The sequence below is a fragment of the Patiria miniata genome, unplaced genomic scaffold, assembly GCF_015706575.1.
Source record: "Patiria miniata isolate m_02_andy unplaced genomic scaffold, ASM1570657v1 HiC_scaffold_7, whole genome shotgun sequence".
NCBI lineage: Eukaryota > Metazoa > Echinodermata > Asteroidea > Valvatida > Asterinidae > Patiria > Patiria miniata.
In genome coordinates this window covers 33,072,700-33,092,657 of record NW_024037074.1, presented here as the reverse complement: position 1 = coordinate 33,092,657, position 19,958 = coordinate 33,072,700, and the positions used below count along the sequence as shown (strand labels likewise).

Genomic DNA, 19,958 nt, shown 5'->3' with positions numbered 1-19,958 from the left:
ATGTTGGCTTGTGAAGACAATCTAATAAGAAATGTAAGATTTGTCAACCACTAGCTGTACATTTTCCTTACAAGACATTGCTCTAGATATTTAGGATCTACATGTATTTAAACTTTGTTACAAAGGAAGAATTACCATGGAGTAATGTGCAATTCCTGTCCAAAATGACTAAATGCAATAAAATACTGACATTGGAACTTTAAAAAGGTGTTTGGTTTTTATAAAAAGAATACTTCCTTTGTTGTTTTTTAAAAAGAATTTGCCATTGAAGTAACACAGTCACACACAGGCGATAAAAAATCTCCACTTTAAGGAAGACAGCAACGAGTCTTTGCAAAGAATACCATCACACAACTTTCGAAAGACTAATACTGGTGAATTTGTTCAGCACACGAGTACCATAGAGCTATATCAAATTACTAGAGCGCTAACTCATGTACAAAGTGATGCCTGCTGGGCGCATCCATGTTTGTACACAAACCTATGGAGAACTAGAAATTGTCTACGTATTTTGTACGTCTATTTGCATATCTGCGTTTGTATTCCATACCAGTGCGTCATCAAAGCCGATACACCCAAAACCGAATCGCAGGATCAGCATGTCATTTTGCTCTACGCAAACAGTGCAACGTGTGCGTGTCCCTCTGCTGCAGATGCTTTTCGCCTTGACGTTTTTCAAACCGTCATGACGCGCTTAAGTTGTGTATCTTCTACTTGCGTGTTGCATTTAGAGTATACTTTTAAAATTCAGTCCATCTATTTTGATTGTGTTCTACAAACACGCACATAAATTCAAAATGTCTGCGCCCAGGACGGCTTCAAAGCTTCTCCGCGCGGAAGAATGAAGAGTTACATGTAGCGCTCTAGTAATTTAATATAGCTCTATGAAGAGTACATACATGTATGTACTACAAACAAAATATATTGCTGTCTGCTGCGATTCAGTCATTGGCGTTTTGTGTGCACCAGGGATTCAAATGACCCCTTAATAGTGCAAAATGCATTGACTGTATCACAACAGACATTGTTTTGTTATACCACGATTTCATATTTTTATGGCATTTTTAAGCTTTAAGTAGTACATTAACAATGTGCTAATTAAAATGTCATTTCTGTAACCACAATTTTTTTTCTTCTGTTTAGATACCCCTACCACGAGGCCGAAGGCCGAGTGGTATGTGGGACACAGACGCACTACATTTTCCGTGTTCCACGAGCGCGAGCGTGTTAACGAATTTATCTTCAAGCAAACTTGACGCAGAGTTAAGATGGAACACGCACACATCTCATCTTAGAAAAGCGTAATACACGGAGTGCGGTATGGACCGAGGCCGTGCTACATGGTTATATGTAGCACGGCTTGTTGCCATGGATCGACCAATCAGGATCGAGGATTCAAGTTTACTTGAAGATAAAACATAGTGTAACATCTCCCAAGCACACATTTATTCCCATTCATCAATACCTTTTTGGTCAAAGAAATCAAATATCTTCGGTCCAAAAGTGAAAACGAGTCAAATATTAAAAATTTCCAACAACTGTTGAACAAGTCTACTTTCTGTTTTAATGGAGCTATATAATGGAGTGTCCAGCTAGCGAGTAAGACGTAAACAACTCATTTTATGGAGATTGGCATGCGCATTGCGCTTAATGCGCAATGACGCGCAAATGCAGCTGTGGTGAGTGCGTTGTGCATTTAGGACTATGAAATACTGACTCACTGGTAGCGTTGCGCATGCCTATGTGAGGATTGTGAATTTAACCAATAAAACGGTAAAATGCACTGGACTTCATAGGAGTCCAAATTTCATGTGACACTGGAAAAGTGTTTAAGACCAGCTAGCCATGTCTTTATCATCCGTTTAAGACCGGCCACGTGACGGGCTCTCGACCAATGGGAGTGGGCAAACTGTCTAAGGTATTTATGAATTAAGTTTATAATGAAAATTTCAGTATCATGCACACACACACATTTATGACAATATTAAAAACCAATTTCAGATAAATGACTATGCAAACCTGTGTATTCCTGACTGATTGAGAAACACTGTCCCGTGTAAGTTTCTGGAAACAAGCGTGAATTATGGGCTCCACTGTGGAGTGTTTGCGCACTGGCGTTAGGTGTAACACTTGTTTGCGTGGGACGAAAACAACCAAGCATTGCAATGGCAAAAGAGTGTCTTTTAAAAAACTGTGCTCCCAATCAGTCAAAAATATTGCTTACTGGCTACTGGATATGTAAGCTTTCCAGCCATCGGCAGTAATTTTCGGCACATCTCTTTTGCGCTGCTTTCTCCGCTGGAATTGTGCCGTCTACCACGATGTCAACGAATCTCTTCTCGTGCTGGACGAGCCAGTGAACTTCACTGGGCGCTGAGGGGTTAGCGGTGGCGCTAACTGTGACCACTGGCTTACTCTGCGGTACTTGGGAGGTAGTCATGTCCTGGAAAGAGGTCTGTTGTAGAGGCAGTTGATCTGAGATGTGCTTTCCGGGGAGATGAAGTAAGGAGGCATCGTGGGAGCAATTTGACGCGAGCGGCATCGGAGAGAACATGATTCCTCGTTTCAGGCCATCTTCTACTGTGCCCGTTTGAGAATCCTCTCCCCTAGTGGGAGCAGAGGCCTCACTTTGGCCGTTCTCAATCGGTTCTTGTCCCGGTGCGTGACTCCCAATTGGTTGGTTCTCACTCGGTCGTTTTCCATGCAACTGATCTGCAATTGGGCAATCCTTGATTGAGGGTCTGTTCGGGGATGGTTCACGCATGTCGGATGGTTCAATGCCACTAAGAGCTCGAGCGTTATGAGAGACTTGATCTAATTCTGTTGAAATTCCGTTGCATAGAAGAGTCTTCCACAGGTAAATTACAAATCGTCTGAAATGACGAATATGAGAAGACAAGAAAAAAGCTGTAAAATTTGAACACAATTTTTGGAGTGAACTCGTTTTTGGCAATCTACTCAATTCATCAAACATCGATTTGACCATTTATTTTATAGACAAATCCGGCAGTAGCCATTGTCTGCAATGGCACAAGGCTTGTGTGAGTCGCGCTCAGGTAATGCACTCGCACCCCGGGCTCCTTCAACCAATAGGAATACCAAAATGCGCGTGCGCCTCATCTTTAAGAACGTGTGCAGCATGCGTGTGAGCGTGACGCCACCGCAGTAAAAGCTTCTAATTCTGGTCGCCGGATTCAGCTATAAGGAAAACGACAGTGAAAAGAGTGCAACATTCTACCATAAGTTATTTAATACACAGGGAGTGTCATGGCCTAGCGGTTAAGAGCACCGGACTCATGCTCTGGTGTTTCAGAGGCAACAGTGGCGTGGGTTCGAGCCCAGGCCCGGACACTTGTGCCCTTAAGCAAGGCACTTAACCATTATTGCTTCGTCCTTCAGATGGGACGTTAAGCCGGAGGTCCCGTGTGTTGTATAAGGCTTAACGCACGTAAAAGAACCCAGTAACACTTATCGCTAAGAGAAGGGGTTTGCCCCGGTGTTTCTGGCCTCCTAGTTATACTCCCTTGTGGAAGTCCTGAGGAGAAGAAAGTAAGAAACACAACCCTGCGGACTCTTTTCACACATACCCCCTCAGAAATTACAAAGAGAGAGTTGGGGGAGACCACTGAGAGGGACACTTGAATGCACTGCTGACGGCAACTGACACTCTCGCGAAGACACTACAGGCTTTGAAAGGTTACAAAGCTCCATCTATGTTCATGCACAGCGTCCATTAATGACTCCCAGGCACAACTAAAAGTCAACCTCTACTTAGACACACTCTTCAGATCAACAAGCAGCTGTCTAGCATAATACATTACCATATCTGCCAACTAGTACAGAAACTATTCTATAAAATACTGGTGGGTCCCAAAGTTATAACAACACAACAGGGGAGTCAGGTTGGCATAGCGGTTCTTTCGCCTTCCACCGCTGTGACCCGGGTTCGAATCCCGTCTGTGACAATATGTGAATTGGGTTTTCAGTCCCTGCCTCATTCCATAGGTTTTCCCAAAACGTTTTGCTGTTTTCCTCCCACCTCTAAAACTGTAATTTCTTCTCATTGTCTTCTCTCCACAGGTTTATTCTGGCTTGCGAGCTACGGTGCCTAAGGCGCTTTTGAGGAATCCTTGGTTTCATTTCCAGAAATGATTCATAATAATATAAATAATAACACTGACCTATGGTACCAAACAGCCTCGTGTCCAGGGTAGGACGTCACCAGCTCCAGGATTAGCTGCAGCTCCTCTAGGACCAGACCCCCGGGCCAACCAGCGTCAGACCCCACGCGAGACCCCACGCGAGACCCCACGCCAGACCCAGGGGATGGTGGGCGGGTGGGTTGGGGAAGTCCCGTCAACGCACCGAGTAGAAACTGCCGATAATGGAAGCCACTGTGATCAGATATGTGAGCAGAAACCCATGGCTTGGTGGCTGCTAACTCGGACCTCACAAACTAGGATCACAAAAAACATAAACTTAAAAAGTACAGTTTTTGAATCCACAAAGGACAGCTATATAATTTCAAATTGAAGATAATTCAGTTGAATGATAACATTCAGGTATTGGATTTTGCCTTTCACCGACACTAACAAAACTGTACCTTCAATAGTGTGCAAGAGCTTGTGAGCCAAAACTCGTAAGTTTGCTTGGTTGAGACTCAAGTCAAACACCACAAATACTGACTCTCTCGAGTCATTTGTACAATATTTGTATGATACTCCTCATCGTATCTTCATATTTTGCAACGCTCTGAGGCCCTGCCTAGGAGCAGTATTTGCTACGACGACCGTTCAAGTTCAACACACGGTGTGTAAAATAATGATGTATATATCGCCATTTGCGAGTTGGCAACGCCCCTTAGACAACCCTATGGAATTTTTGTACGCTAAGTTTTGTGTGTCTCAGATGTTGTGTGTTCCGCGTCCATTTGTATATCATGTTATTGGACAATATTTCACAAGCTGCGTTGACGCGATTCTACCGCGATAGGTCAATTGTCAATATACACACCCTTTAACCCTACGTACCCTCCAACATGTGTATGTTTGAACATAACTTAATCCATTAGCAATTGTATTATATTGTACTACATTGTATTTAATCCTCAATGAATCCAAAGAACCATGGAGTGCTGGGCGGCTTGGGGCGGTGTAAAGAGGCAGAATGCTTTTGCGGCAGTACAGGGATTAATGAGTTGAAGCACAAAATAAGCTACACTCTCTCAAATTGCAAATTTGTACTACCTGCGGCGGGCTACCAGCTAGGTGCTCAACAACCCATATCCTATGGCTCCAGGCATTGTAGTTGCTCGGGTACCGTCCGGCAGCTAGGGCGCAAACGTCCATTTCGGCCCTGACAAGCCTCATCAATGTCTCGTCTTCCACGGGTGGCTGTCTGGCAGCGTTCTCTTCGAGTTGTTCTTGCAATCTCCTGGCAGCATTTGGATCCATTGCTGTGGGATTGTCGTCCTTGCTTTCACTTTGGGAGATGGTGTCCTTTCGACGCCTGATCACTGGACATAACTGTTGCAACAGCCACCGTCTAAGGAGGGTGAATACAAATTCGTATTAAATTATCCTAACTCAGTTTCACTTTTTTGTCTTCCTGAATCCACTAATGTTTTCCACTGTAAAGCAAATAAATGAAGCACTCTACATAGTTTATTTATGAAACAACAAGTTAATAGTGACTTGGCTTCACCTTTCTCAATCCTGTGAAATCCTCCAAAATGGTGGCTTTTGTAGGATCTTGATTAGGAGTTAACAGTAAATGTATTGATCAATTAACCATCACAAGTCATCACAAGTCATCACAAGTTATCACAAGTCATCACAAGTCATCACAAGTCATCAAAAGTCATCAAAAGTCATCAAAAGTCATCACAAGTCATCACAAGTCATCACAAGTCATCACAAGTCATCACAAGTCATCACAAGTCATCACAAGTTATCACAAGTGATCACAAGACATCAAGAGTTATCACAATCATTTGTTTTTCCCATGTGGCCTGGTTTTCTTTTTCAAAATTCCCCACAAACGACTTTAAAACCTTTCTTCTTCGTCGTCTGAGAAGTGACTAAGTAATTTGTAAAGTTGGTTACGGCATAGAGCAAGGACCCAAGGAGTTCGTACTCCAAGACTTCAAAAGTAAAATGATGGTCGCCGTGCTCGAAAGCTACAATAGAAAGCACCTGGCAGCCAGCTTGCTCAGTTGCTCACTACGCTAATCTCGACACAATAGAGATCCGCGCTCACTAATGCCAGAAAAAGGAGTTGCATGGCTTCGTAGACAGTACCATGGTAAATACGCATGCGCAGTTGTCATACATCGCTAAAAATGAATGATTTTGAAGTGTTTGTTCGCAGTTGGATGATACTGTATATAAATGTGGTCAACATCACTGGAACAATCATTTCATGAAGAACAAAATGCTCTGTATCTTTAGTGTGAAAACTTGTGAAATTTTCCAAAAAAACACATTTCATCAATGATATATTGCGAATTAAAATGTCTGAAAATACGTGAAAACTTATCTGAAAGAAATCCAATTTATCTCCAAATTACAGGGACAGATAACGCTTTTAAGCACCAACAACTGCACATTGCTAACTTGAGTTCATAACTCACATCTAACAACTGCGCAGTTGTAAAAACCTATCTTGTCGTAAAATATATTTTTCAAAAAAGAGCAGCGACGTGACATGACTTATTATGCAGCATATAGGGAGGTTGTTGGTTACCAACTAAAAAGGCGGCGACGATCATCGTGTTCAAAGGCCGCTGGCATTCACGCTTTGAATGGTCGAGGCTTGCAGTCACAGTGCTGTGGCTATAGACATTCCCGAGGGATTGGTATGTTAATGGTCAAAATGTAAATCGCCCAAGAGTTCTGACTCCTTGGGTCCTTGCTCTATGGTTACGGGTACCCGATCCCATAATCAAGAACTGGTTCCTGACATTAATGGTCGGGTACTCGGGTACCCGGTCCCAATGCACAGCCCTAGTTTGGATGCTGCGCTCGGCAGTGATACCTCACCTTTGGCTGAATGTCTCTGGGCTCTTGGGGTGCTTGGACAGGATTAGCCGGGCAAGGTTCAATTCATCCTCAGATTTTAAGTACTTGTTCAATATGAGTTGTTTCCTGTACAGGATGAAAAAAAAATTGTCACAACTTTAAAACCTTTTCAAATAACCCGCAAGGTGAAATTTACCACGTGCATTATAATAATTTTTAAGGTTGAACAAAGAAATTGACTTGAGTGGGGTTTGAGCCTGCGACCTCCAGATTGCTGTTCCGGTGCTCTACCAACTGAGCTATCCAGCCCTGTGTTGGCAGTCCCTAATTATTATAATGCACCTAGTCATTTTCCCTCTGTGGTTTATTTAACATTTGTAATAAAAGCCGCATCCTGTCTGAGTGATCCCTGATTGCTATATCCCCAGATATGCAGCATTGCTAAAGTTGATAGCAATCGTGACGTTGGGCATGATCCCTGGCTGCATGGCATTTAAGGGGTTATGGCTATGCCATGGAATTTGACACAGATACATGTACTTGGTGTGACCGCAAATCCTTTCTCACAAAGTCCAGCAAAAATATAGCCTAGTCAAGCTGGTCAAGTAATAATAATTGTCAAAAGTCTAGCAGAGCTGGTCCCAAAGAGCACAAGATTCTTTTCAATTGATTCAGAATGGCTGTTCACTGGTAGTCTTTTCATGGCCGGATTTAGCCCATTTATTGGCGTAACAGGGTAATGCTATACAATAGCACTGCCCAGCTCACAAGTGACAGTCAGTCAATCAATCAGTTAGTCAGTCAGTCAATCAGGTACAGAGAGGACTATACGCTGGGACCTCTGGGACCAGCAAAAATATGACAAGATGAACACGGACATGCCAGAAGAAAACAAAAAAGAATTTGACGGAGCGAGAATTTAGAAGCCAGACTTTCATTTTCACGGAGGCAGGAACACAGAGATCATTACCTGAGATTCCATGCAGACAGACATTCAGGGTTAAGCAGGAGAACGGCCATGCTGCAATCACTCACCCTTTTCAAGTCTTCAAAGGAAAGAAATTCCAAGCAACTATTAGGTGGGGCTTGGAATATTTCATTCATGTCAGAGAAAATATGATACAGTTTAGACCTAAACTATTTGCCTTTTAACGGCATATTTAACAATACTGTACATTAAATGTTTGCCATTCCCATCAATTTGATCAAGAACCTGCCAACATTTCCCACAATTCTTATGTTAACTTTAACAATATGAAAAAACGTCTTAAAAATGTCACCGTTTGAAAATGCTTCATTCTACAGTATAGGCTCTTCAAAATTAAAGACAGCGACGTTTGACGCTAACAATTGCTCAGACAAAATGATCTGGCACAACAAATTTTAAGCTGTTGCGTGCTCTAGGAATGCACACACTATTCCAAATTTGACTAAATATATCGTCAAATGGGCACTGTTTCAACCCATTATCAGTGCTTGTTTGTGGATTCTGAAGTTTTGACCTATCGCCGTTTGCGAGTTAGCCACGCCCCTTAGACAACCCCATGGGCTTTTTGTACGTTTTATTTGTCTTAGATTTTGCGCGTTCAGCGTCTATTTGTATATCATGTTATTGGACAAAATTTCACAAGCTGCGTTGATGCGATTCTACCGCGATAGGTCAATTGAGGCAATGGTCATCCCACCACTGAACACATTCAAGAAGTAACAATTGATTTTGCAGGATTAAGGATGGTTCCTAGCCAAAAGGGCCTAGGGCATTGAGGTTAGTGGATCAGTCTATTAGTCTTCAGATGACCCGAATCTTACCATGAGGTCTGTGCCTGTGGTGGAAGAGTTGTGAGTAGGCGTGGAAGTAGAGAGGCTTAATGCTCCACGTTTCAATGCCCAAGTTCCCATCAATTGATATGATGGGACTCTTGTTGTACAATGGCTCTGGGCAGTAGACAAATCCAAATTCACTTCTGAAAAGGTGACAAGTAAAAAGGGATGTGCCGATAAATACACAGTGCAAAGCTGCTCTGACTAAATACGAGCCGTAAAAGAAATTTCAAGTGGAACACTTGGCCTTCAGTGTATGTTAGTCAAAACAATAATCGAAGTGGCTATCGTTACAGCAGCCGTTGTTTAGCGCCCTCTACGATACTTTTTTGTTACGCACGCAGGTATATAATTATTTGTTTCCCCACGTTTTAGCGAGCAGTGTGACAGCTCAGTCGATAGAGGGTAGGATTTTGCACCGCGAGGAGGTTGCGGGTTCGCATCTCAGTTTTGCACTCGAATTTTTTTCCTTTTCTAACCTGAGGCTTTGGAGGATTTTTTTTAAAGGGAAATAAAGTCCGAATTTCATAACGTTCAAATTCACTTTTTTTATATTTTCTTCTCATGTTTTTATAAAAGTTGCAGTACTACCGTAACGATAGAAAATGGGAAATGCGTTACGGTTGCCGTAACGATAGCCACTGCGAACAATAATTGTGATTTTGGCCCCATTTACGGCCTAGACAAAAAAAGTAGGAAATCTGAAAAAAACAAAGGGTCACAACTGAAAAAGTGGTGATTGTGCCTATCCGGCAAATAAATGTGCCGTGTGGAGCCGGCTAAATAAATAGACCTAGGCCTATGCCTAATAATTAAAACGCTGTGGCTATCGTTACGGCAGCCGTAACGCATTTCCCATTTTCTATCGTTACGGTAGTACTGCAACTTTTAACATGTTTATAAAAACATGAGAAGAAAATATAAAATTAGAAGGAAAAAAGTGAATTTGAACGTTATGAAATTCGGACTTTATTTCCCTTTTAAAAAAAATCCTTCAAAGCCTCAGGTTAGAAAAGGAAAAAAATTCGAGTGCAAAACTCGCGGTGCAAAATCCTACCCTCTATTATCGACTGAGCTGTCACACTGCTCGCTAAGACGTGGGGAAACACATAATTATATACCTGCGTGCGTATCAAAAAGTATCGCAGAGGGCGCTAAACAACGGCTGCCGTAACGATAGCCACTTCGTAATTAAAATAACATTAGCACATCACCGATAGTGAGGGTTAATGGAAAAGGCAGCTATTTCCGACATATCGAACATTTACGAACAAACCGCTCAAGATAAACAAGTCAAAAAGTGTTGATATATAAAGACATTTGGTTCAGATAATAATTGTGATGCTACCCTGGATTACTAATTAATGGATAGCATTAGCAATGATTTTCTTACATGTTCTTTTCTCTTCGTAAAACGCCGCACAAATCTGACAAAATTCGTTCGGCTCTGCTGTCGTCGGCCATTTCTAACTTTGTCTTGTTCCTGCTTGCACGGTAGTACTTTCCATGCAGATTGAACATTATTACGAGAGGTACCAGCCTATACGTCCGGTACCCAGAAGCGAAGTGCGGTTTATCATATATTAAGAAAGTGATGGTGCCAGGCTGCATATACATGTATGTCACGCCGCCGCGCCGCGCCGCGCCGATTGTTGTTGCATTTGTTGTCGTTATAAAATAGCACGACCCTCCTTTGAACTTCGAAGCCTATTTTACACACAAGCACAAGTGAGATTCTACGGTGATGATCACGGATTGACTCTAGAACACTCGATCGTGGCTGTACGCCTATTTACTGCTAAGCCTAAGTAAGTAAACATTTTGTTAATTACTTTTTACTTGACAGCAGCCAACAGAGGGCGCTGTTGTAATACTTTGTACATATTTGTTGCAGGACTGGATCTTCAATTAATCATCAAATTTACCCTCAACATTTTTCAGTTATGATATATATTGAAACTTTAAAACAAATTGGAAATTGATTCAGTCATTGTCATGATTGTTGTGGCAGCCGAACTCACAGCACTATAGTCTTCAGATCAAGATGATCAGGAGACATCCTTAGTGTCTCATTCTTCTTATCCAAAACTCCGGAACTGTGAACGATGTCATAAGTTACTGTCCCCTGAAACTCTGTGAAGAAATTTATTCATTTTACCCACAGGCATATTAACCTTGAACGATGGATGAAAACGAGAGAAGACGGACATTCAGACCACCTGAACATGCTGAATGGAGTCAACATCAAGAACCCAATTTTACGATTCAGAGAACGCAGCATCCACAACACCAGTCTGGGCCTTCTGTGAATAATCAACATTTAGATCAGTTTCTGTCAGGTATACGTGTTGAACGCGAGAGAGAAAAATCGGACAATGCAAATGTGAACACAGTTGGGAAGATTCACATGCCTATGGACGCGTCCACAAGAATTCTCCAGGGAACCTCACCGCCAGGCCCATCACTGCCCACCAGTGGCCCGCGTTTTTGTTCCCAGCTTCCTTTCCCGGTTGTTAATTCAAACAGACCACCGTTTTGGCAAAATCCACCTCCAGTGATTGTGAAAAGTCAGAGGGAACAGGGGCCATCTCATCAGTCTGAGAATAGCCAGAGTCATTGGAACCGTCCTGATGTTGCCAGAAACGTTGTCAACCAAGATGCCCAAATTAGTCTACGGAAAGCTGAGGCGTTTCCGCCCGTGCCCCTTCCAAATCGGCATCACAAAATGGAAGAATCTGGGAGTGGGACCCACCATCCCCAAATGCTTGGTGAAGAAGGGCAACAGTTTCCAAGACCTCAGTTTCCACCTGATAATTCATTTGGTCAAAGTCAACACTTCCGACGGCATCATGAACCACACCCCTCTGGACCGCACCCATCTGGACCACACCCACCTGGATCAAGCCTATCTGTGCAACAGCCAAATGGACCACACCCATCTGGGCAACATCCACCCGGATCACACCGATTTGGACAACATCCACCCGAACCACACCCGGCTGAACCATACCAGTCAGCACTGCATCAGTCCGGACCACGTCCATTTGGACCGCCGGGGAGATTACGTGAACCACCCCAACTTCCCCAAGCTCAGTCTTTCCATCCACACCAACAGCAACAAGTGCAAAACCGACCAAGAACTTTCCAAGGGCCACGCCCTTTAGAACCACACCCAGCAGGACCGCGCCCACCTGAGCCTCAATTCCCTCCAATGCCTCCAGCACCTGCACTGCAGCAACAGCTTCAGCAAGAAGGTGTGACTGCGGGCCCTTTCTCCGGACCAGATTTGAATCACCCGGCCCCACCCTCTCACCAACCATTTCAGCGTCACGGATTTCCTGAGCCACACCCTTTTCCACACCCTCAGGCGCCCAAGCACGAGAAATCTCAAAGAGAAAAAGATGAGGAGTGGGTGACGGGGTGGCTGAGGAAACGCAAGATTGGCCAATCAGAGAAGGCAAGGGAGATGAAACAAAAACCTATCACAGTGAGTACGAGTTTGAAATATTGAGTTGACATGTGCATTCCATCTATTAAAACTTTTAAACATGCAGCTTCACGGTTTCATAACAAAAAGAGAATTTGGCAAATTTTTTACAGATTTGTTCAGTGTAAATTAGAAAATCAAACCCACCGATTCGGGGTTTATGGAGCCATCAGCCATTTGTGTCATTTTGTACTGAAATCCAGCTGAAAATGTTTTACTAGCTCTTTTTCCAGTGTATTTGAACAGCTTTGTTGATTGCATTTCACACACATACACAGCTCGAAGAGGGTCGTCAGTTAGTGCGAGACTTACTTATGGCACTGCGTCAGCTGAAGGAACAGACGGATATGCTGGATCGTCACATCAACAAAGACGAGTCATCATGGCAGTATGAATGCAGAAGAGCTAATCGAACAAAGGTATTCTATTAATTGTCCCACGAGCGTGAGTGGAACTCGGACGCACTACGAACATTTTCCATGTTCCATGAGCATAATTGGAGAGGCAATTGTAGTAAAGTGTCTTGCCCAAGAACACAGGCACCATGTTCCCTGTCAGGATTCGAAACCACGCACCACGTGAAGTGAGTCGGAACACCGCAACCATTAGACCACAGCGCTCCCTGTACATTAAGCAAATGTTGTGACCAAAGTTGCATTGCATTCAATGCCAGGATGTCCAGGGTGTACATGTATGTCCAGCAATATTTTGGTTCAAGTATGTTGTCTTTTCTTTTTGACAGGAAAGAGTTGAGACGCTAAAGGCGAGGCTGTTCAGCAAAGAGGCTACCGATCAACTGGAGAACAAAATGAAGAAGGCTAGAAAGAAAAGGGTAGGATTTCAGCCTTTGGTTTAATCTTGTGGACCTAAAAAAGCTGTTTTCCTTAGCCTTGTTACCTCTATGCAGGAAATTTGGATAGGAGATGGCACTTTGTTTAAAATATTAAAGCTCGTACCAGGGCTAACAAAATAAAATTTTACTGATTCAGGATTGCCATTAATTCGCTAGAAGTCTTTTCATGCATGTGGCCTACACAGTGGGCCGTATTTAGCCCATTCATTGGCGTTACAGAGTAATCCTATTTCAAACTTTTGGGTCGAGACTATAGCAAGTCTTATTCACAAGCGTTAGTCATTCAGTAAGTCAGTGAGCCAGATACAAAGAGGACTCTGTGCACAAGTACCCCTCTCTGGCAAGAAAGGGAGAATTGGCGAGACCATCAGGAGACATTCGAACGCCTGACACTCACGTGAAAACGCCATAGCTTTGTGAAAATATAAATACAATAAGTTGTACGTACCTCGCGCCATACACACAAAAAACCATTACGTACACGTGATGCATCCCCCCAGCTTTCAAATGTGGTCAAAAAGCACCCTCTTTCGTTCGCGCACGGAGCCCATAGGCTGGCCCCTCTGGGACCAGCAACAATACAAAGGGGTTAAGGTTTTACTGGAAAATCTGATATTCAATTTGTATTTTCCCCTAGGCAAGACTGAAGAGACAGAGATTGGAGAAGCACCAGATGCAAGAAGATGTGCAAACCAGACGGAAGGAGATTCATCTGAGGATTGATGCTGAACTAGCCAAGAGGTTGCATGCTGAACAAGAGAAGAAAAGGGTCAGATTCGTATAGCTGTTGTTCAGAACAAGCTGGACTCAATTTCTTGGCGCTGCTCAGCACATGATTTTCTACTACAACAGAGCTTCACTGAAGTTCACTCTGTTTTTTTTTTTTACAGTAAACAGTAAGCACGTCACAAAGCAATGTTTACCTCGGAGGAAAAAATTGCTTAAATTAGTGACGTAACAATAGAAGTCTCCATGCGCGCGCAACCGTTGGCACTAGCACATCCACGCCATGAAATAGTGCTTAAGGTTAGCACATTTAGTTAGCACAACCTTTCTGCTATAAAGCAGACCATGGAAGTAGTCCCTGTATCTATCTCAACTGGGCAGCTTCAGGTAGTCAGTCATAGTACTCTTAATAGCATTTATCGGTTACATTAATGGACTTATTCCTTTAGAATCCAGCGTTGCATCTTGATATTGAAAAACCAGTCATTGTAAACTAACTTGCTTAAGAACATACACACTGATTCCCCAGTTCAGACTACAAGCCTCAAGACTATCACTAGAACATAAGTTATTGTCTCTAATGTGGAATATCTCCCCTAAAAAAATTTAAAAAATAAAATGACAGCCTCAAGTTATTGTCTCGCAGAACATACAGTTCCCACCAGATGTTGTATTGTGCACGATTTGAGAAAAAAATGGGTACCCCCAGTGTCCCTGTAACCTATCCACACTCTAAACCATTGTTAACACATCCCCTAGATATCTCAAAACAATTCCTGAGATTCGAGGAACTCATTGACTACCACAAAAGAGGGGGTCCCCTTCGTCGCACATCTTGCTTCAAATGCCAAATGTTGGAGGTCCTGTTGCCTTTTTTTAATCATCCTTTACTCCCCTCCTCTACCCCTCCCTAACTCCAGGAGGCTGAGCTGCAGGAAGAAGTTGACAAGACTCTGTACGAGGTCCGCAAGAAGAAACAGGAGGTCTCCCAGGCTCTGGAACTCATCAAGGGACTGAGGAAGCTCAGACATCTCAGGAAGGAAGCTGCACAGGCAAAGGGTGAGATTGCCTTTCGAATTACTAGGCTTCAGCAGACAAGATGTAGATTTGAGGTCCTTTTTTCCCCTGTCCCTGTTACATCTGACATCTATGATTTTATAATTCTGATGCACTCCTTAATGCAGTCGTCCTCCAAGAGTGATTATGACTAGCAAACTACCTACCCAACAAATTTATGAAAAATTATTTGAAGTCATTGTTAACCGTAACTCCCTAGCATGTTTTACTAGGAACTGGACCAAGTCCATCAAAATCCATCAATCACTGTGCTTCCAATACAAAACTGTACATGACATAATGGAATCCACCACTGTATATGCAGTGGTTGACATCCATGTACTTGCTACACATGGCTTTTTATCATACTAGTAGTACAGGAAGCTAGGCAAAATCAATCTGATACCCCTAGCACTGCTTCAGGCCATTAGGCCCAAGTCCATCATACTCCATCAATAGTTAGTCACACCAGGCCTCCTAGACCAAGTCCCCCAAAATCCACCAAAATGGGGGGATGGATTTTGATGGAGTTGGGGTGTTTAGGGTTAATGGTGGGATATTTATTGCAGCAAGATTACAAAAACAATTTTGTCTCCCCCCCCCCCCTGCATCCCTCCACCTGTTTGCTATGCTCCTGTCATTTGTGAATATATTGTTTTCTTTAAAGGTGTCTTCACACCAAGGGATTCTGACATCAGTTTTGATGAAAAGCTGAGACCCCTGGAAGAGTTGATGAGCAAACAGAGCGTCTTGTACAGGGAAGAGGAGAGAGTCATGCAGGTATGGACTCCTTGCTCAAGTACCCCCTCAACGGTTACAAAGGGAGAGTTGGGGGAGACCACTGGGAGAGACATACCAAAGTCCCTCCCATGGGACTATTCGAAAGTGGTCGCAGAGAGCCAACGACCATTTATACTTTGCGTGTACATTACAGTCATCGGACCACATACAGCCTTCTGAAATTACTAGATCTATAGCACAAAACTCCACGTTTTTTCGACAAATCTATGGAAAAGCTTGAGATTTTGTATGGCTGGTTTAATTTTCCGTTCATGTATATTCATTACCAGGTGATGTTGGAGGAGGAGCATGAGGAGTACAAAGAGCAAGAGAAGAAGAGACAGAAGAAGCGGCTGGAGGAGAAGGCTATCAAGGACAAGCAGGCCAAGATGAAGTTACTCTTTGGGAAAGGTTAACAGAAAATTTTCTCTGATTCAGTGTAATCGTAAATTTCACACTTTTATTTGCTTGTAAAACAGACATGGGACTTTTCACACTTTTGTCTAAAATCAAACATTTTCAATCGGAGAGAAAGACATTATCAATTTGGAAAGAAATGCATGTTTCTGACCTTCATCCATTTTTTTTAAATTGACAATCTCCTCCCTATATATATATCATGACTCCCGAAAAGAAACTTACGGACATACCGTTAACATTTCTGGCAACCAAACTAAACGTCACTTTTTTTATCTGAACCAAAGATGTGAAAAACCGAAAACAAGAACCATGAACACTCATGCTACCAAGTCTATGTCATGATATATAAACAACTATTTATAAGATGGAATTTGCATCGTATTTGTGAACACTCTATAATTCACAAACTACTCGGTTGGGACTCACACCCATGACTTCTGCTTACTAGTGCAGACGTCGTACCACTCGACCACCGAGCTTGCCTAGGTTGGCTGGCTGGCCAGTTCAAGTCCGTAAGGCAAAAATCTTTATTGAATTTACACCACCTCAATGAGAATTGACAAATAGTTGGTTGCGGTACTTACTGTTGCACCAGACTCGATCTGACCACCTCGGTGGTCAAGCGGTGAGAAGTTTGCACTAGTAAGCAGGATGTCATGGGTTCAAGTCCCACCCAAGAAGTTTGTGAATTTTTTTCTTACAATCACTAGGGACAATACTGAGTATACAGTCTTCATAAAATAAGTATGTGAGGGGCAAAACCCAGTATTAAAAATACAGCAACATTTTTTTTGCTATAGTAAGCACAATTTTTCTGCTTATACCATTAAACAATGCCATGTACATTGGTTTTTATAATTCGGGCGATTCACAAAGCAGTGCGCCACCAAGAGTTAACCACGGGGAGTGAACCTTTCCCAGTGCATTGTGGGAGATGGTCAACAAATTTGCAGCACAGAACATTTGAAATTGTTAGTTTTTCCGGTCAGTAGTTTCGCAAGCGTATGATTCAAGTATATGTTTGCCCTTTTCTTTTCTGCTTATCAATATGGTGTTTTTTGTAAGGCGGCAGAACACCATGCCCCAATCTGTAACAAATTAGCTCAAGTTGTCTACTGACACTCGTTCAAATGGGCCATGTTTTGTCGACTGTAAACTTGAAAAATTGACTCTCCATGGCAAACTCTTGGTGGCGCACTGCATTGTGAATCGCCCCGAATTGTACCCTGGACTGGCGTGCGGGTGAATAACAAACAGTCAAATAATTGGACAAATTGTCCTTCCATTTCACAGATGATTTAGTGAGACCAGACGACCCCATGTACCCCTTTCAGCAGTTCTACACGCAAGCGGAGAATAACATACATGCCCTGGTTGATATCAGGTACAGTACATAACTGCAAATGATCTGTTCCTTCAGTGCAAGTAGATTCCATTCTTGAAGACTGATCCATCATCAGGAATATTTATATAATGATGGCTTTGAGGGGGGGGTACATGAATATATTGCAAAAGCTTAAAGGTATAGTCCATCATTTGTAATTTGTGCATTTTGTTCGCTTGAAGCAGCAAAAGTGCTCAAGATCTCATGAAGGGTGCTGAGCAACTAACCTGATGAAGTTTCAGCTCAGCTTCAGCTGTATATTTCGAGAAAAACAACATTCTAGGATCTCGATTTCAAATCAAAAGTTGCTGAATCATGTTTTGAATTGGGCATGAATCCAGCGTCCGAGACACGTTCTCACTGAGCCGATTGCAGCTACGCGATGTCACGCACTGATCCGACGAATTATAGCAACCGAGGGCGCGTGTGCATCGTGCCAATGCTTGCGCGCGCTTCGCCGGATAACAAAACGAACTACTAATTTGAATTTCCTAGAGTGCTTCTTAAGAAGCACCGTAGGAAAGGCCTTGGCTTGTTGATTTCTTCAAAATTACAGCTTGCCAGAAAGAATAATTTCACAGGGAGTTTAGTCCCCTTACTATCTTTCAACCAAGTATGTTTTTCAACAATAATTACGCCAGTTACTTTTTGGATAGCTGCAAATGATGGACTCTGGCTTTAAACAAACCTACAGAGATGGCTGTCTTTGAGAGATATCTATTGTACTTCAATGGCAGATAGTAGCTGAGCTGTGCCTTCCCTCATAGCAAAACTGTCCCAAAGTTTCCAGTTGATTTTGTAGAATTTCAGTAAACCCATTAGCACCCGTACTACATTCTATAACATTACATGTATATTTATTCACAGAAAAATCCATGAACCAGTGTGTTCGGGTGATTTGGGGGCAGTACAGTATAAGTTATCCCGTGAGCGCTCGTAGAACACGGAATAATGTAGTGCGTCTGTGTCCCTTCGGCCTCGTGGTATGTGGCACACAGACGCACTACATTTTCCGTGTTCCGCGAGCGTGATAACGAATTTATCTTCAAGCAAACTTGATGCGCAGTACAGTTGGAACGAGCACGCTTTACACGGACATTCAGCAGTTTAGCGTATGCAGCTGGAATGTCGCTCACATCTTTGAATAGCGTAATACACGGAGTGCGGTATGGACCGAGGCCGTGCTACATGGTTATATGTAGCACGGCTTGTTGCCATGGATCGACCAATCAGAATCGAGGATTCAAGTTTGCTTGAAGATAATGAGTCATAGATAAGGTGGGCAGTACATGGACTAATGGGTTGATGAATCCACTATTTTTTGCCCTGTTTACAGGCATCAGTGGGACCAGTTCCTTGTACCTGCTGAGGACCCAGAGGGTTCAGCCGTGCCTGTCTCATGGGTGCTGCCATCGGAGCCTAGTGGCGAGGCGTGGGCTGCAGTGCTGGATTCATGACATTCATACAACAAGGACCAGACAACCAAAGAGATAGAGAAGCGAGGCAGAGACATAAATTAAAATGGCGGAATAGCTACTTATTTAATAATAAGGGAATAAATATGTGCTTGGCCGGTAAGGGGCCTGGACGAGGTTTAAAACTGGCCTGGATGCACATAATGGCCCGAGCCAAGGTGGTGCAGAACGCAGTGGTGTTTTTATTGGACAGATCTACAAAATAAACATATTATTTTACTTTCAATTTGTATCAAAAACAATTTGATCAGTGTAATAAATTGGAATAACCAAAATTGTCTAAATGTGTTGTCATTTTACTGGGTATCAGTAAGTTGAATAAAGCCAAAGAAAGCTCTTGTTTTAAGTTACAAAATTTGTATTTATTTGTCCTTTCCACGGGAGCAACTCACGTCACATGTACACAAAAGCATTTCCGTAAAATCATCTTGTTGTCTGTACATAAAAATGAATGATACAAAATATTTAAATCATAAGAATCATACATCAAATAAATTTCGGCAATAAATATGTTTACAAAATATATATTTACAAGTATTTCCTTACCATTCGTGAAGTAATCGCAGATGAATTAATGAAAACAAATGAGGCTAATTTTAACAAGGAATAATCTCAAAATTCCTTTTCTGACAGCATGCAGTTTTGGTGAAAAAAAACCCGGGGATTTCTCTCTAACCACGCAAAAGAATTGCTCTTCTTCCCTGTATGTAGGAAAATCAATACTTTCAATTTAAACTTACACACTTACAAAACTTGGGTGATTCAGTATTGGCACGTACACAACAGCAGATGTTGTTTAAAAATGTTACTCATACTTTGTACAAATCCAAGGACTTTTCAAATGATATGGCCGGTCATGACATATTACATGTCGCAGTATATGTGGCATATAAAAATAGGATTTCCTATGCGAACAAATTCTTTAGAACCAAGCCGT

General features: G+C 42.5%; 2 protein-coding genes across 5 annotated transcripts; one reads left to right on the top strand and one right to left on the bottom strand.

The window, feature by feature from the left end:
* Positions 1-2,226: 2,226 nt before the first annotated feature.
* LOC119745748 (protein prenyltransferase alpha subunit repeat-containing protein 1-like) lies at positions 2,227-10,396 on the bottom strand. Its single transcript, XM_038222323.1, has 7 exons — positions 10,234-10,396; positions 8,829-8,983; positions 7,990-8,065; positions 7,041-7,145; positions 5,247-5,544; positions 4,182-4,456; positions 2,227-2,873 (listed from the first exon to the last, which is right to left on the bottom strand). Exons 1-7 carry the CDS (start codon positions 10,359-10,361, stop codon positions 2,228-2,230), a joined length of 1,683 nt encoding a protein of 560 aa, XP_038078251.1. The 5' UTR covers positions 10,362-10,396; the 3' UTR covers position 2,227.
* Positions 10,397-10,461: 65 nt separating this feature from the next.
* Positions 10,462-19,417, top strand: LOC119745747 (programmed cell death protein 7-like). 4 transcript variants are annotated; one of them, XM_038222322.1, is made up of 11 exons: positions 10,462-10,648; positions 11,005-11,541; positions 11,587-12,327; positions 12,606-12,746; positions 13,070-13,159; positions 13,818-13,949; positions 14,827-14,965; positions 15,630-15,742; positions 16,033-16,153; positions 17,456-17,546; positions 18,883-19,417. In XM_038222322.1, exons 2-11 carry the CDS (start codon positions 11,023-11,025, stop codon positions 19,001-19,003), a joined length of 2,208 nt encoding a protein of 735 aa, XP_038078250.1. In that variant the 5' UTR covers positions 10,462-10,648; positions 11,005-11,022; the 3' UTR covers positions 19,004-19,417. The 4 variants fall into 4 exon arrangements, with proteins under 4 accessions (XP_038078250.1, XP_038078249.1, XP_038078248.1 ...); XM_038222321.1 differs by having other exon boundaries at positions 10,462-10,622; positions 11,005-12,327; XM_038222320.1 differs by having other exon boundaries at positions 10,462-10,642; positions 11,005-12,327.
* Positions 19,418-19,958: the final 541 nt, after the last annotated feature.